At 45.2% G+C, this 18,337-nt stretch overlaps 1 protein-coding gene and 1 long non-coding RNA gene across 29 annotated transcripts in view; one reads left to right on the top strand and one right to left on the bottom strand.

Moving 5' to 3' along the window:
* Positions 1-11,597, bottom strand: part of LIMCH1 (LIM and calponin homology domains 1) — a 320,176-nt gene extending 308,579 nt beyond the window's left edge. For 22 of the 28 annotated variants that reach the window (XM_048212064.2, XM_048212072.2, XM_048212065.2 and 19 more), the window contains exon 1: positions 11,357-11,536. In XM_048212064.2, coding sequence (XP_048068021.2) covers positions 11,357-11,452 — 96 coding nt within the window. In that variant the 5' untranslated portion in view covers positions 11,453-11,536. Of the gene's footprint in view, positions 1-11,356 lie in introns of all 28 variants that reach the window. The other 6 variants (XM_048212069.2, XM_026508797.4, XM_026508806.4 and 3 more) reach the window with 5 other exon arrangements.
* Positions 11,598-11,638: 41 nt separating this feature from the next.
* Positions 11,639-18,337, top strand: part of LOC123001562 (uncharacterized) — a 35,472-nt gene continuing 28,773 nt past the window's right edge. Inside the window, exon 1 of the long non-coding RNA XR_006410580.3 lies at positions 11,639-12,109. This is a non-coding gene — a long non-coding RNA (uncharacterized LOC123001562). The remainder of the gene's footprint in view (positions 12,110-18,337) is intronic.

Below are 18,337 nucleotides of genomic sequence, written 5' to 3'. Positions count from 1 at the left end.
AGCAACAACTTATTAGACATATCTCCAAAGGCAAGGGAAACAAAGGCAAAAATGAACTATTGGGACTTCATCATGAAAAAAAGCTTTTGCACAGCAAAGAAACAGTGGACAAAATCAAAAGACGACAGACAGAATGGGAGAAGATATTTGCAAATGTCTTAGCAGATAAAAGGCTAGTATCCAAAATCTATAAAGAACTTACCAAACTTAACACCCAAAGAATGGATAATCCAATCAAGAAATGGGCAGAAGACATGAACAGACATTTCCCCAAAGAAGACAGGCAAATGGCCAACAGACACATGAAAAAATGCTCAATATCACTAGGCATCAGGGAAATACAAATCAAAACCACAATGAGATACCGCTTCACACTGGTCAGAATGACTAAAATTAACCACTCAGGAAACAACAGATGCTGGCGAGGATGTGGAGAAAGGGGAACCCTCTTACACTGGTGGGAATGCAAGCTGGAACAGCCACTCTAGAAAACAATATGGAGTATGGTGACTAACATAATATAATAAAAAATCATTAAAAAAAAAAAAAAAAGAAAACAATATGGAGATTCCTCAAAAAGTCAAAAATAAAGCTACCCTATGACCCAGTAATTGTACTACTGGGTATTTACCCCAAAGATACAAATGTAGTGATCCAAAGGGGCACCTGCACCCCAATGTTTATAGCAGCAATGTCCACAAGAGCCAAACTGTGGAAAGAGTCCAGATGTCCATTGACAGATGAATGGATAAAGAAGATGTGGTATATGCAATAGAATACTACTCAGCCATCAAAAAGAATGAAATCTTGCCATTTGCAATGATGTGGATGGAACTAGAGGGTATTATGCTAAGCAAAATAAGTCAATCAGAGAAAAACAAGTACCATATGATCTCACTCACGTGTGGAATTTAAGAAACAAAACAGAGGATCATAGAGGAAGGGAGGGGAATAAAACAAGACAAAATCAGAGATGGAGACAAACGAGACTCTTAATCATAGGAAACAAACTGAAGGTTGCTGGAAGGGAGGAGGGTGAGGGGACGGCGTAACTGGGTGATGGACATTAAGGAGAGCATGGGATGTTATGAGCACTGGGTATTATATAAGATGGATGAATCACTGAACTCTACCTCTGAAACTGAAAATACACTATATGTTAATTAATTGAATTTAAATAAGATTAAAAAATAAATGCATACAGTGAAAAAAATAAAATTTTTAACAAAGAATCATCTATGCCTTCCTAATTGTATATTCTTTACAGTATACTATGTATAGAGATATTGGATAATGATTTGTAGAATAAAAATACTGTATTTCATTAAAAAATAAAATAAAAATAAAACACTTTTTTCAAAAAAAATTTTTTAATTCCTCAGTGCTCTTTTTTTTTTAAATATCCTTTAAGTTGAAGTACTCTGATATTTCTTTCATACTAAGAGGTGGGAATTATCTGGACCCCCACAACAGTTAAGAGAGAAGAAGCTGACTGAGTGCTTTGAGGTAGGAGAAATAGAGGTGAGAGTCCCAGGTGAAAATGCTGGGGGGCATGTTTATTTAAAGAACAGAGATGTTTGCTCTCTAATCCTGCAGACAGGAACTGTGAGCCCCACATTAGTCCAACCTGAGGGGAATGCTGGCCTCGCAAGTCATTCCTTCAACTGATATCACCTGCTTAACAGCCAACAGCGAAATCACTTTCCAAGTGTCCAATCACTGACTGTCTCCAGGCAACCACTGGGTAAACTGCTTTTTTAAACCAGTCTTTAAAAAAAAAAAAACTTGCTTCCTGTCAGGGCAGCAACAGAGTCTATTTTCTCTGCCATGGCAGAGTCCAAGTGCCAGTCAGGCAATTGTAGCTGGGCACAGGCTCCCTGAGAAACCTTTTGGGCTATGGGTAATGTGGCCATGGGGCTCCAGTGGGGAGCAGACTAAGGAGGAATGGGGACGATGACTACGTTCCAGTCCTTGGCCACAACAGCTCTGGGGTTTATCAAAGGAGGCAGATTCTACGCAACCATATATTCGTTACAATGATATATGACAATGTTGCTAACAGAGGTAGATACTAAATGCCAGGTTTGCACAGAGAAGTAGGGATTACTGGGCTTAGTGGAATCAGTCAGCTTCAGAGGCAGACATATTTATTCTCTGTCTGGGAAGGATCTGTCCCTGGAGAAATGGAGAAAGGACATTCCAGGGTCCCCCTACCTCAACAGCCATTCTCCCCTTTCTTCTAAGAATAGAACCCAGAGTACGACCTGAGGACACTGAAGCCTCCCCTGCAACCAGGAGTGGCCATGTTACTAAAAACCTGGACAATAAAACATAAACAGAAGCATCAGGAAGAATTTCCTAGAAGATGTCTTATGTAGTCTTCATTTTTTATTCCTCTATCCTACTTTCTGGAAAGATGATGTGATAATGAGTCTCCAGAAGCCATGTTGAACCATCCAGAAGGGGGTGTAGGGATGTTGGGTTCAAGTGCTGAAAAAAACCAAAGTCACAGACCTCCAGAGTTTACAACCTCTGGGGTCCCCAAATGGCACATAACTTTATTAGTTTATAAAGTCCCTTCTTTTAGAGGAGTCTGGGGCAAGTTCCCAAATTAGAGGACATCTACAGGTCATCACCCAGTCTTATACAAAATCACTCTGCTCACTCACTGAAAGGAAGGCAGGCTTCTTGCAAGCCTCTTACCTCAGAGTGGAGGACAGCTTCTATTGTATAAGAATTTTTTTTTAAAGATTTTATTTATTTATTTGACAGAGACAGAGATAGCCAGCAAGAGAGGGAACACAAGCAGGGGGAGTGGGAGAGGAAGAAGCAGGCTCATAGCGGAGGAGCGTGATGTGGGGCTCGATCCCATAATGCCGGGATCACGCCCTGAGCCGAAGGCAGACGCCCAACCGCTGTGCCACCCAGGTGCCCCCTATTGTATAAGAATTTTAATCCCAGGAGCACCTGGGTGGCTCAGTTGGTTAAGCGTCTGCCTTTGGCCCAGGTCCTGGGATCGAGTCCCGCATCGGGCTCCCTGCTCAGTGGGGAGTCTCTTTCTCCCTATCCCTCTCCCTCTGCTGCTCCCCCTGCTTGTGCTCTCTCTCTCTCTGTCAAATTCATAACTAAAATCTTAAAAAAAAAAAGAAGAAGAAGAAGAATTTTAATCCCAGAGTCCAGGCTCAAAAAATAAATCCCAACATTCTCTCTGCCATTTCTCATTCAAGAGGAGGTCTTGATTTATCTGTGCCTGGGTCCTAAGAGGTGTCGTGGATCATCATACAAACCCTACTCTGAGTGGCTTGCAAGAATATTCGATAACTTCTGAATCAGCCCCCTTCCCCGGCCCCTCCCCTCCACATACACACACCTTCAATACATCTGGAGAATTTTAACAGTGCTCCTATTCTACCTTTTTTCAAAGCATAGTCACAGTAAAAGCATGTGTTGTATGTACATGCAAGCCCTTGTCTCAATACATCTGCATCCATCTAATTCTCCTGCTCAGCACCCTCCAATGGTCTTAGCTTAAACACTACTTTCACTGAGTCCTTGTCTGCCTCAAGTATTTTTTTCTTAAGCCCCCCATTCTTTGTCTTCATAGTCCTTATCCCAATTTGTCATTGTGTACTGTAGTTTAAACTCCCACACATGTACACACACAACATTGTGCATTTCGTGTGGATGGGAATTAGGTTTCTGTTGTCCACCATCTAACCCTGGTTGTTAGCACTATGCCTGGCACATTGTTGGGGCTTAGTAGCTACTTCTCAGGAAACAAATTTTTTAATTTGTTTAAAACACATTCACACATTAATGTTTATTTTCACTGTATGCTTATTTTTAGTGTTTACACTGAAGTAAACTTACAAATGCGTGTTAGCCAAGTGTCCCAAGTATTATTTTTGTATTTAAACCATTTGGCTCAGCCTATCCTAACCCTCATTCAGTTTCCCAGTATATGAAGATAATGGTTTAAATATCATTCTTTTTAAATGTTTACCAGCACAATAAATAAATGTGTACTCAGCACAATAAATAAAACTTCAATCCTTTGGTAAGAAAAATAAGGCTGAGGATTTTTTTGTAACAGTATTGGGTCATGGAAATAAAAATGCCACAAGCCTTTGCCCTTGACATTTACTTAAAAAAAAAACAAGTGCAGGTCTATTCTTACATAGCCTCCTAATGGGCTATTTAGGGATAGATGGGTGGGGTAGGTCTCTAAATTCTATGGTTGACCAGGTGGCCAAGCTGCATCCTGTATGAGCTACAGCATGATAACTGTCACAGGCAGAATGCAGAGCAGTAGAAACATGCAGCCTTCTCAGCCTAACCAATGCTTTGTTCTTAAGGTCCCATCATAGATTTAAGGATGCAGTTTTGCTGATAATATAAGTTTAGTGGGAAAAGATATACACCAAGATATTCCTTAGATGCCCGTCGCATGACTACGTCACCTCATTTTTCCCCTATGTTAAAGGTAATTCCCTGAGATACGACAGCCACCCCATCAGGGTTAGCTTCATGAGGAGATCTCTTTGGGAGTGTTGTTTTCAACACTGCAAACATGGAATTTTACCACAGCAGAACTGAACTCCATGACATCATTCTTCCTTGCAGAGAGAGAGAGAGAGAACGTCTCATGTCCAGGCAGAAGTCTTTCCAATATTTTGTCATTTTTTTTCAGGACTATTTTTTTTTTTCCTGTATCATCTAGTAACCCTCTAATTTAGACAATTTTTATATTTCTCAATCACTTAAAAACAAAATTCTTTTATCCCTTCCTTTCCTCATTTGACTGCACTGAAGTCATCCTTTTTCCCCACCCAACCCTCCACCCCAAAAAGATCATATCTGACACCTTTCTTTTACTTCAAATGTAAACACCCGCACATCCTTAGGAACAAATGAGGGGAAATATTATAAAATTGTTTTGCACATTTTTCTGAACCACAGAAGAGTAAACTGGGCTTAAAAAGAAAATCTAGGGGTGCATGGGTGGCTCCATCAGTTAAGTGACTGACTCTTGGTTCCGGCTCAGGTCATGATCTCGAGGTCGTGGGATCAAGCCCTGTGCCAGGCTCTGCACTCAGCGGGGAGTATGCTTCAGATTCTCTCTCGCTCTCATAAATAAATTAAATATTTTTTTAAAAAAAGAAAGAAAATCTAGTTCCAGTGAGAGTAGTTTAGTCAAAGATCAACTAGTGATACATGATTCAGTCCTCAACCGTGAAAATAAAGGCTGAAATGACCAAGGTTAGACTGGAAGGTTGGTGACGGGGATGCCGAGCACAAGCCAAGATTCCCAGAAGTCACAGAGCTGCTTTGTTCTGACCCTTCAGTTCTTTAGGATGGGACCTGGATACCTGCAGGAGAGGCTGCCCATCTTCTCTCTTGGAAGGACCTGCCTCTTGGCTGAACTCAACAACAAAACTGTTCCCAGGTGAGATCTTGGCCAGAGGGGAGCAGTCTCAGATGAAGGTGAGCGGGCTGTGCTAAAGGCCTCAGATGCGCCAACAGCGCTTAAACCCATCAGCAGAGAAGAGACACCCCTCTGCACCCAGATTTGAAAGAGACAAGCCACGGGGAATGGTCTAGGGACCCACAGCTTCCGAAATCCACAACCTGCCCCACGTACAGGGGAAGCGGGCCGAGGAATGGGAGGCCTCTGCAGGGAGAGAAACAGGAAGCTCAGTCCTTCCCGGAGTTTCTACACCTGGTCCTAATGTGGGAAGCAGTGAAGGGATCAGATAACAAGGGCTACCAAGTCAGACAGCCTGGATTTAAATCCTGACTCTCGTAAGTACTCACTGACTGGGTGACGGGTTTCCTAATCCTGAAAGCCCCAATTTCCTCAACTACAGATTCTGGATATCTAACGATGTATACATTCATAAAAGTTAAGAAATGGTGCTTTAATTAAGTCCTACTTCTGCCACTCACTTGAAAGTTTGGGCGAGATACTTAATCTCTCAGGGCCTCAATTTTCTCACCAGTAAATGAGGATAATAGTAGTACTGACTTATAAGGGATTCATTCAGATGTAGACTTCTTAGCCCAGTGCCTGGCACACAGTAAGCACTCAATTAATACTGGCTTTTACCATCATGAGCATCAGTTTCTTTACCATCGTTATCATTACCATGTTACTCCTATCACTCTTAAATTTCAGAATGGTTCAAAGCAGAAAGAGAAGCTGCCAGGCCAACTTCCAGGAGCTGCCTGGTCCTACCTAGCACTGACTGCCACCCACGGAATCACGGCCAGATGTCTGCATCATGGCTCCATTGTCATGCCCCAGCGGAGAGCAGAGGGCCAAGAGATCCAGTTGCTGGGAACCCATGCCCCACGCTGCCCCTTATCGGTGGCCAGCGCTCACTCTCGCATTTGGAGCTCGCCCGATGCAAACTCGGTTTCCACGGAGATGCTGGGGCAAGAAGTGCCAGCTCCCCCTCCCGTTCCACTTCCCTTTTCCCCAAATCTGTGGGACCTCACTGTTCTCCTACCACGTGACCGCATTGTGTCATAGCAGCTCTTGTATACAAACAGGCCAGATTATGTAAACGTCCTTGTGAGAAAGATGTTGCCTCCTCTAATTTCCATATCTATTCAGACTACTACTCCTTTCTTGGTCTAGCCAGAAAAGGTTTTCTTCCTCTTCCTCAGCTCCCCATGCAATGCTGGAGAAGCACATGACAAGTTACATTCCCACTGTAGTGAAAAGAGGTAAGAATCATCAAGTCCCCACAGGGGTGGAGAATTTGAATGACTATATAACGTACAGCATGTTCACTAGTCATGACATTGCAAATATCAGATGTTACCCGCCACTAAATGCTAGGTTCTCTCAAAGACTACTCATAAATTTTCCCTGTTGCCAAACAATACAACATCGTTCAGTCTCAGAGCTCTACGGTACCCTCGGTGCTTTTAATCTTCAAAATCAGGTCCCAGTTGAATAAGAAAACAATTCTATATGGGCAGGGAGAAATGACCCAAAATGATGAACTGATCCCTTCCGGCACGAGTTCCCACTCATGTGAAATATGGATTAGGTCACAAATAAGATTATATTCAGCACCAAGCCCCACAGGCATGCCATGATTAAAGTTAAAGGAGTCCAGAGACTTCTCAAGTTGAGAAGCTGAGTTGGGTTGAAATTTCCAACCCCTCCCCAAAGGCCTGGCAACCTGTTCCAAATCACAACTGAAACCAAGTTGAAGGGACATCTGTTTCTCCAGAAAGTGTTTGGCACTGCAGAGAAGAACTACAGATTAGAACAGATAAATATTGTTGTGGGCAGAGAGGCAAAGGGGGGGTGGGCGGTGGTTACCAAGAAAATTAGAATCATCTACCCACTAACTCCTGTAACTCAATAGATATCATCAACGGAAAAAGAAAAAAAGAAAGAAAGAAAGGAAGCGAAGAAGGAGGAAGGGAAATAAAGGGCAGAATTATTCTTTTTCCTAGCAAGAGCAGATACAACTTTAGTGAACAAAACACTGCTACATTTGAGATGAATACTCAGACAGCCACTATTTGTACAATGACTTAATGCTGGATCGTCCACGAGAGGAGAGGCATTGACCACTCTGCTTGGAGTTCTGTAACAAAGACCCTGCATTAAACACAAATATTCGACATAATACTGAGGAATCATTTTCTAAGCCTTAATGGAATGGACCACCAGGATCACTTTATGGTAGATGTTACTGGTTTTGCTCTGATCCCTGAATCTCTTTTAATGCAAGGTAACATAGCATCTACTTAACCTCTAGGCCAGGTATCCGAAGCTCATAAAGTAAGAAAATGGAATGAGATCAGTAGGTAATTGAATTATATTTTTTTACAGTTAGAAACTTAAGGTTCTGAAGATCTTCTTCCAAAACAGCTGTAGGAACAACAGTAATAATGGCAATCACAGGAGTGTTAATGATGATAGCGGTGATGGTGGTAAGAACAGCAGTATTATTAATGGTAATAACACCAACCATTACTCAGAACAACCAGCACTTCCTGAATACTGGGTACTCTTCTGAGCATTTACAATATACTAATTTAACTCCCACAGCACTCCTAGAGGTAGGTAAGCTATTCTTGGTGCCCCTGTTTTACAGATGCTTTAACAATATCTTTGTGATTTTTGTTGTGGTTAACGACTAGAGCTAGCTTTCAAAGAAAACAATTTAGAACCAAAAGGGGAGGAAACGCAGCCTGGCCAAGGTCACAGAGCTAGAAGGCAGCAGACCCAGGATTCAAACCCAGGCCGCCCCACTCCAAAGTCTGACCTCTTAATCCCTGTGCTGTCCTTATTGCCTCTTTGTTTAGGAAGGCCTTCTAGAAAAGGAATGTGGAAGGAAGCTAGGCCCCTGCCTGCTGGTGGCCACAATTAATACTGGAAGTTTGCTGTTTCCTTTAGGAGTCTCCTAAACCCACATTAAGACCTGCAGCTTCTGCAGCTACATTAAAAAAAAAAAAAAAAAAAAAATAGCACTGTGTTCCTGAGCTGTTCCCACATGGTCTGTGACCTCCATTAGGGCTCTCACCTTTGCCAGCTAAGGCAGAAGCTGGGGGTGGGCTGAGGTGGGAGCATCAGTTCCCAGGCCACCATTTCCTGCCAGTCACACCGCCCTCCAACTGCCAAGGCTGAGAAATTCCTCACTACCAAGTGATCTCATGAAGCTTGTTCCTTGAGCCTTTCTTAAGAATGAATCTTTTCTGGCCAACACATGACTCAAGTAAGACCAAGGGCTGAGGAGGAAAGACAAGCTGCAAAGTTTGTTTATTAACCTGCTGCACCCAAGGGAACATTTTTCTGAAAGGGTGAAATTCCGGACTACTTAAAGGGGGGGCGGGGGGAGCCTGTGGGAAATTTAATCACCGACGAAACAAAAGTGAAAAACAAAGCCCTTCCAATGAGGATGTTGCCGAAGACAATGGGGCCCCTAAAGGAGATGCAATGTCTCGAGATAACAATCCACCCAGGAATTCAGCTCGCTCTAAGTACTACATTATTGCTATATTAGCCCAGGAATCTTTGTTCACAGGGCCACTGCGCGCAAAACCATCTGTTACAGCTCCCGGGTTCCCCCGGTTTGCAGACGCGGCATTTACATTTCAAGAGGAACCTCCGGGAAGGAAAAAGGGAGGTCACTATCTCTCCTGGGAGCAAATTACCTTTTTCTACAGCCTGGGAGGGGAAGCTCTCCTTTCCCAGAAACCGAACTCCGCAATTGAAAGGAGATAGGCCGCTTCAATAATGCACGCGCAGAGCAGAGCGCCAAGGCTGCCTAGTCCTAAAGCCACGCACGCCCCCACGGTTTTCGCATTCTCAAATGGGCATACCCGCAAGGTATCACGAATAATGCCAGACTGTCTAGAGGGCCTAAGGCGGGCTCTACTTTCTTAAGGAAGACCTTCTTCTTCTTCTACTTTTTTTTTTTTAAACCAGTGGTACCAGGACAAAAGCTGATGTCCTGTACCACATAATATCTAGCCTAATACATACCACTACTTAGAAATAGGCTGTGGTCCTCTGGGCTGAAGGAGATGTTTTAGATCTTGATCTAGGTATGGGCTGTAATTGTACATATGCATATGGGAGCATTCATGGAGATATGCACTTAAAATTGGTGCACTTTCCTACATCTAATTTATACCACAAGGCAGTTTCTAAGTAGACTATATATCAATGTTACAATTAAAGATATTGAGGATAAACCACTTGCCTTCAAGAATTGCAAGATTGCCGGGCTCTGATACTATCCACACCCAAAATCTCACCTCCCTACTATCTCACCTACTATCCACATCCAAAATCTCTTCTGAGAGTTTTAAAGTTCAAGAAGATGAAAAATACAGCTCTCCAACTCTCAACTAAGCCAGTGAATACAAATGTCTCCTGTGTGTCCCTGTGAGCCCAAGTATGAAGCACAGAGAGCACCTGTCACACCCCAAGCCTTTCCGGCCACATATCGAAAATAATAAGCCGAGGTCTTTTTCTCAACTGGCCATGAGCCATCAAATTATGAGAGATATGATTGGGGCTTTTATCAACAGAGTTGAGTTCTTCTGTTTCTTTAACCCTATTTTTATAATAGATATTTCTAAACTCTGCCTGACACTCTTGCTTGGAGCAGGTTAACCCTGGAAGGGGCAGGCCTCTTGCTGGAGCATTAGGGCACCAGTACGTGCGGGTGGTTTCTGCAGGCAGCTGGGCAGGTTCAAATCTGTTCCATCGTAGCTCTGTTACCCCAGCAGCATCTTAAGAACAGGGGGGATGTCACCAAGTGACAGCCTGAGTACTAACAGGCTTCACCATTGCTGGGCCAATGACTTAGCGGTACATTTCTTCCTCTGAACTATCGGCAAGGAGGGCTGCCTGTCCCCGAGGAAAGGGTCAAATTCGCCTTCCGCTAGGCCTCCAGAAAGGCCGTCCAGCGAAACAGAGGCACACTGCACGGATCACGGGGGGTCACCTTTCCCCCCTCGCGCCCTCCAAGCGTCCTGATTCCCGGCAGACGCGTCATTTGGGGAGCGCAGGGCCACCAAGCTGCATCTACAGATAGACATCGAGAATCAGGATCACCCAGCGAGCGCTTCCTGGACTGAGCCGAGAGCTCCAGTGATTTCCCTGGCCTGCCACCGAGTCATTTAAGAAGTGAAATATGCCAGCGGGGCCGGGGACCCGGCACCTGGGAGCCCACCCCGCCGCCTCTGGTGTGGAGTGGGGGCTGCCAATGGCTGGGCAGCGTCTATGCGGATGGCGCGCTCGCAGGTGGGTCTTGCAGGCTCCCCGGCCCTGTGCGCTGGGCCAGCCTCACACACCTGACCCGCTGCCAGGAATACAGCCAGACGCGCTGGTGGGTACGCGCTTCCGTGGAGACACTGCCAACTCCGCTCGGGAGGAGCTTGGGGTGGGGGGTGTCAAGAGGAGGAAGGTAAGACTGGGAGCAGGACCCCCCGAAATGCGGCGTCCACAGCACTCTGGGTCTCGCGCTTCCTGCGCCTTTGCGGCGCTTCTGCGGGCACTGCGCTTCCCTTGGCCCCGCGTGGAAGCGGCGGGAGCTGAGATTTGCGCGGCTGGCGGGCAGGAGGGATGCAGGCGCAGGGGACCGCTTCCTGCCCCCCAGGCGCACAGCTAGACTGCGGCGTCCCTTCTTCACTCCCACCCCCGCCCGAGACCCGCGCCAGGGCTCCGGGGCATCGCTGCTCGCCAGAGGCCCGGGCGGGTGACTCGGAGCGGCCGGCAAAAGAAAGTGGGGGGGAGGTGAGGCTGGACCTGTCGTCTGTGTGTGCGGGTCGGCGGCTTTGGGCGCCCCTGCAAGGCCTCCCGCCAGCCGGGGGCACCTACCTCGATCCACTTCTGCGCCTCAGAAAAAGCAGGCTCGGGGGGCGGCTCCGGCTGCAGAGGCTGAAGAGCTTCCAGACCCAGAGCGGGACAAGCCATTTGCGAAGCCCCGCGTGCACTCGAGCGCTGGGCCGCCGGGATGAGGACGGCCGCCGCCGCCGCAGCCGCCGCAGGAGCGCGCTCCCCGCCCCTTCCCGCCCGCCCGCCCGCTCGCTCGCTCTCCCCTCCTTCGCCCGCCCCGCCCCCGCCCCGCGCAGGTCCCGGAGGAGAGAGGCGCGCAGCCGGAGGACGCCGCGGCTGCTGTTCCCTGCGCCGCCGGGTCTCCGCCGCGCCCCGAGTCCCCGGCGGGAGCGAGCGCGGAGGCGCCGGGAGCTCCCTCTCTCCCCACCTTCGCTGGCCGCTCCGCCCCCCCCCGGGGGGAGGGTGTCAGCTACCGACTAAAAATAACCGCGAGTGAGCACTGGGTGTCTCCCTCCCTGCCCGCAACGCGGCCTGGAGAGGGACTCGGCCAGCCGCCCCGCACGTCCCCGCGCCGGGCCAGCTGCGGACAGCCCCGCCGGTCGGGCGGTACCTGGGAGACGCGCGCCCACCGCGGCGTACACGTCCCCGGGGGAGCCGGCGGGGCGACAGCGGGGCGGGAGCACGCGCGGGCAGTGGCCTAGACGCACCTGCCGCCCCTCCCGGCCGCACAAGTGGGGGCAAGAGGTGCGGCCCTCGGTGCCGGCGCCAGGCAGTGTTCAGTCACCTGATCCTTCGGTAAGAAAAAAAGAAAAACCACCCTTTAAGGCTTTTTCTCTTCAACCCAGTCTTTTGATTCATTCAACCCATATTAACTGTGCGCCTGCTACGTATCAGGCACTGAGGTTGGCGCGGGGGACCCAGAGATGAAAAAAGAAAGAAAAATAGAAAACTCCAGAGTCTATGCCCTCAAGATAACTACATTCTAGAAAGAATGACAGGGGCCGGCAGACAATAAACATGTAAAACAAAAGGTAATTGTGGAGAACCATGTATGTTAAAAAGATAAAAGAGAAGATAAACTATGACCCGGGAAGAGAGAGTGTTAGCTAACTTCCGATTACCTCTCCACCCTTCTGGGAGGCTGATCTGACCTGTGTGTCCGGGCTCTCGGTGAATGGTGAATGCGAAGGAGGCGGGATGTGAGGGGGAACGGAGGAAAGGGAGGTGGGGTATTTATGCAGCCCCTTTACTGCAGAAGTCTAGCAGATTGGCTGCACCAATCCCCTGAGGACTACAGCTCTGTCTGAGGCCTGCCCTTGGGATCTCTGAAGTTCCCAGTCTCCTCTTGTCCCACCCTCTTGCCCCAGGCCGGGTGGTGGTCTAGGCCTCCCCATCTTATTGTGGTTTCCCCACCCTGCCCACTCCCTCCTAATTGTGTCCTAATGAACTCTCAGCCACTTTACTTGCCTTTTGTTTTGCTCGGGAGCCCAATTTGATGATCATGGAAGGTTTGTCTGACAAGGTTAGGTGATGAGATGACGTGAATGGGAGAGACCTTAACCTCGCAGCAATCTGGGGAAATATTTCCAGATGTGTACAAAGGCCTTGAGGTAGGAATGAGCTTGGTGGGGGTCAAGGAACCCACAGAAGGCTACCATGACTGGAGTGTGGTGAGGAAGGAACCGGGTGGGAATGACAACATGGGAGAGGCCTCAGGCTAGGCCAGTCCTGAAGCGGGGAAGGGCTCACAGGCAGGCCACGGCCTGGGTTTACTGGGTTTACTGCGTGGGCATCCACTGGTGAGCCCAGGGCTGGTACCTAAGAACTCAGTACTCTCAGCTAACCTAAAGCAAATGGATTCACATTTTAGAATGGCTGATGACAGGGCAGGAAGTCTGTGGGTGCCTCAGCGCCTAAGTCTCTGTTCCCTGTTCAGAGTCCAAGTTTAGCTTTTGCCCAATTCTGCTGCTTTAATAGGGGAACAGAACAAAAAGCAGGCCTGAAATTCCACCATTACCAGCTTTGGAGACAGACAGCTTTCAGTTTATTTACTTTTAAAACACTTATATGGCACTTGGAATGTGCCAGGCACTGTTCTAAGTGCCTTACAAATAATTGACTAACTCATTCCCTATTCCAACCTGGTAACAGACTATTATCAACCCTGTAAGGAGCTAGAAGAAAGAAGGGGGAGGAGGGTCCCCACGGCTGGTGAGCACTGAAGCCCGGATTCAGCCCAGACAGCCTGGAGCCAGATCTGCCCTTAACCACGCACCACGCTGCCTTGCCAACCCCGGTCCAGACGCTGCCACTTACAATGTGTGCCTCAGTTTCCTCATCTCAAATGAGGTTGAGATGGCAACTTTTCAGCAGAATCACTGTGAGGAGAAAACAGGATTTCTGAATGGGCAAGGACCCAAGTTGGGGCTGGCGGATAGAAAGTGCTCAGTATCACCCAGCCGAGCATCCCATCCCTCCTGCTTTCCAGAAAGTAGGAAGGGGAGAAATTACAAAGAAGAGTAAAGAGGACAAGCTGAGGAAAAGGGCTAATGAAATATTGTCGGCGGATGACCTTGTCTCCACAAAGAAACATGGCAAAGTAAATAATTCACAAACAGATTCCAGCGCACTAACGGAAGACGCCACTTTGGGCAGGTTCCGCTGTGCGAGCAGCTAGGAAGAGGGGAAGCCGGCTGACCCGAAGGTTTGCAAATGATTTCATGAAGGTGACATCTAAATCTGTAAAATAGCTGCTACCGAAACTGGCATTCAAACTAAAACATTTTTTTCTTTCAGTGAAAATACTTTTCAAGTCGTTTAAGGTTTATAATCACAAAATAACACCTACTTTTCCTAGACTCTATTACCAATAAGAAATTCACATTAGATTACCAAAGACCCAAAGACTTAAAACCATAATGGAGGTCAAACCTAGTGCCATTATCAAGAATATTTACAAATTTTTGTTAAGCGCCCACTTTGTGTAAGAGACGGTGCCAGCACCAGAGGAATCCACAAAGGGACAAGACTTTTTCCTTTAGGAGCTAATGATTTTGCTAGTGGCACAACATTTTCATTTCTGTATAACGTAATTTTCAAATATAAAAGTAATATACGTCCATTGGAGGAAATTTGAGAAACTATAATGAAGAAGCCAAATCGAGAACAAACACCACGATTTAAAGATCATCACTATTTGGAGGGTATGGAGCAACATTTGGGTTGGAAAAAAATAACCATAAGACAAGGTGCTCTATGATAAATGCCAAATGAAGGATATAGTGTATTCAAGGAGCATGGATTTGTTTAGTGACAGATTTATGGAGATATCATTCACATACTGTTTTTTAGTATTCTCACTGAGTTGTGCAACAATCACCACAATTAATGTTGGAACGTTTTGATTTCTCCAAAAAGACACCCCATAGTCTTTAGCTGTCATCCCCCAAACTTCCCATGCCCCTGCACCCTCGCCAATACTAATCTCCTTTCTGTCATTATAAATTTGCCCCTTCTGGGCATTTCATATAAATGGGATCATACAGTATGTGGTCCTTTGTGTATTGTTTCTCTCACTTAGCATAATGTTTTCAAGGTTCATCCTTGTGGCTGCATGTATCAGTACTTTATTCCTTTCTATGGGCAAATAATATGCCATTGTATGGGTATCCCGCGTTTTGTATATCCATTCGTCATTTGATAGACATTTGGGTGGTTTTCACTTTTCAGTTATTATGAACAATACTGCAATAAGCATTCCTGTACAAGTTTTTGTGTGGACCCATGTTTTCATTTGCCTTGGTAAATGCCAAGTGGAATCACTAGGTCATACAATAATTCTATATTTAACCTTTGATAAACTACCAGACCATTTTTCCAAAATGGCTGGACCATTTTAACATTCCCGCCAGCAGGGTAGAAGGGTTCCAATCTCTCCACCTCCTTTTTAACACTTGATATTTTCTGATTTTTTGATTATAGCTATCTTAGTGGATGTGAAGTGGTATCTCATTGTGGTTTTAATTTGTATTTCCTTGGCAACTAATGATGTTGAGCTTCTTTTCATGTACAATTGGCCGTTTGCACATTTTCTTGGGAGAAATGTTTATTCATATCTTTGTTCATCTTTTAATCGAGTCATTTCTCTTTTTATCATTGAGTTATAAGAGTTCTTTATATATTCTAGATGGGAGTTCCTTATCAGATATATAATTTGCAAATGTTTTCTTCCATTCTGTGTGTTGACTTTTCACTTTTTTGATGTTGTCCTTTGAAGCAGAAAAGCTTTTAATTTTGATGGAGTCCAAGATATCTATTTTTTTCTTTTGTTGCTTGTGCTTTGGGTGTCATAGCTAGGAAAGAATTGCCTCATCCAAGGTCATGAAGATTGATGCCTATGTTTCTTCTAACAGTCTTACAGTTGTCAAGCTTACGTTTTGATCTTTAGTCCATTTTTAGTTTTGTTTTTTTGTTTTTGTTTTTGTTTGTTTGTTTATTTTTGGTAAAAGCATGGGTTTTGAGGTCACACAAACCGGGCGTGATAGTCTGGGTCTTCTGAGAAGGAGTCACCAAGATGGAGTTAAACGCGCAAGGATTTTATCAGGGGCATGACTTTGAGAGAAAATGCTGGGGAAGCAGTCAGAGCACAATGCAAGTCTGACCTCAAGTGAAGAGAGGGAGGGAAGGTCAGGCGCAGTGTCATCTCAGGCTGCGTTTCACTCCAAGGAAGGTTTGGCGAGGAGGTCTGTGAGCCAGTCTGCCGCCAGAGGAGTCCCAGGTCTTCCAGGAAAAGCCTGCCCTAGGATCCCTGCCGTATTTAGTAACTGGCTGCAAGCAGCCCAGGGGAAACAGGACTCAATGCAGACATGGCAATGGACTTCAGAGCACGGCAGCTGGGGCCGCTGGTCAGTTAAGCTCCCTGAGGGCACATTTTACAGTTGCCACGCTCAAGTTTGAATCCAGCCCTGTCACTCATTATGTTACATGAGTGAAATGTTATTTAGCCTTTCTGGGTTTGCTGTTTTATTGATAAAGCATCTGCTTCCTTCCCTGCTACTTAGAAATTAATGGATAATAATAACTCGATGACATCGTGTATGAAAATATGTATATCTATTAATATAGAAAATGAGGTAAATCAATTGGATAAAGATTAACTCTAAATTTCACGGTGTAAAATAGTTTGGAGACTAATGGTTGATGGTAAGTAAGGGTACCAAATTTCTCATTCTCCAAAGTCTGACTTAAATGTCACCTTTCTGGCCACTTCCTTAGCAACCAAATCAAAATTAATCACCTCTTTTTCTATGTTCCCATAATGTGGTGGGTTCTTCACACAGCAAAATAAGTATGAGAATCTTTAAGGAGTGTTTTGAAAAATACTCTCATATTGTCATTGCTTTGATTTTTAAAGCCATTTAAAAAGAACATGACTTTCCTTTGCTGCACAGAAGCTTTTTATATGTTGGCTAACTGAACATAATAATAATTAAAGAAAGAATGGGAATAACAATTTCAATTTCCCAGACTATGACTGACTGAATAACTTTCCTGCTACAAAACTCCTATAAAGGCCACACAAAATAAATAAAATATTCTTTACGTGAAGAGGCGAGCTCAAAAGAGATTAACAGAGATTCCCCAGGAGGCAAAATGGAAAGGAAAGATAAATCTAGAGCAGTAAATTCATGATTTGATCCTTGACCATCCCATGGAGAGACATAGTGCACAGTGGCTGCTAGACTCAGAAACCTGGGGCCAGGGCTGTGGTACTGGGAGTTGAGGGCTTGTGCCTGTGTCACGTGGAGAATGCAACTGAGCAGTGATGCATACACACGCACACACAGACACACACACACGAACGTGCACACATGCACGTATACACACTAATCCCACAGAGAGAGACTGGCCCAGGAAATATTCCATCACCACAGAGGGAGACGATAAAGACGTTTCTTTGCTTGACCTCAGCTCTGGGTTGGGGGATATGGGTGAACCTCCCTTGAGAATGTGTAAACAAAAGCCTAATCCTCTTTATAGACAACGTACGCATGATCCAAGTCCCCTCAAGCTAAAAAAGTAACTTACAATTTGGTCTAGGGCCTCGTGGGCACCTACAAGAAGCAAATGTAAAATCCCTTTGGAAAAAATGCCTTCCATCTAAGCCTCATGGGACTCTCACAAATAAACCCTAATGAAGATCAGCTTTCAATTTAAAAGTACAAAATGCGTGCAGAAACTGTGCAACCTAAACAAAATTCAAGAGACACGGAAAAGAACCCAATTAGGTTTCCCAGAAATACATTTGATAGGGCTATCAGTAAAGGTTATAAAATAAATTTTTAAGTGATTAAAGACCTAGGAGAGTGAATCCAAACAGAAGAAAATAACAAGACACAGTAAAAAGGACACACAGATTTGAACAAGCATGAGAAGAACAACTAGAAAATTGTAGTCATAAATTTAAAACAAAAAGGATGGGTTAAAGTGTAGGTTAGACACAAGTGAAGAGAAAATTTGTGAACTGGAATATAGATCTTTGGAAATTATATGGAATAAAGCAGAGGAAAATAAGAAAAAGTACTGAAGAATGGTTAAGAAAATACAAATTTCCCACAAAACAATTACTAGGAATTATAGAAGAAGAGAATGGAGAAAATGAGGAAAGGTGATATTTCAAAAGATAATGGCTAGAATTCTTTTAGAATCAATGAAATGAATGAATCATCAGATTCAGAAAGCATAATGAGTCCGGAAAAAATATTACGTATATTTAAAAGAGACATTATTTAATGACAATGAAAAATACTAGGATAGCTGCTTTTTTATACCTTCACCTTAGCACATATAATACTGTACTGTGGTTCGATGCATGGTACGAATCAGTCCTTTCCTTTGAGACTGGCACTGCCATGGCTTAGCACCAAGTAAGTGCTGGCTGGCTGGACAGATGAATGAATGAGTGAGTGAATGACAATGGCCAAATGTGACCTAGAACAAATAGGTTGAGCCAATCTATAGTGA

This window comes from Ursus arctos, unplaced genomic scaffold (assembly GCF_023065955.2).
Source record: "Ursus arctos isolate Adak ecotype North America unplaced genomic scaffold, UrsArc2.0 scaffold_9, whole genome shotgun sequence".
Taxonomy (NCBI): Eukaryota; Metazoa; Chordata; class Mammalia; order Carnivora; family Ursidae; genus Ursus; species Ursus arctos.
Note: the sequence above shows the minus strand (reverse complement) of the source record. Positions and strands in the feature narration are given on the sequence as shown.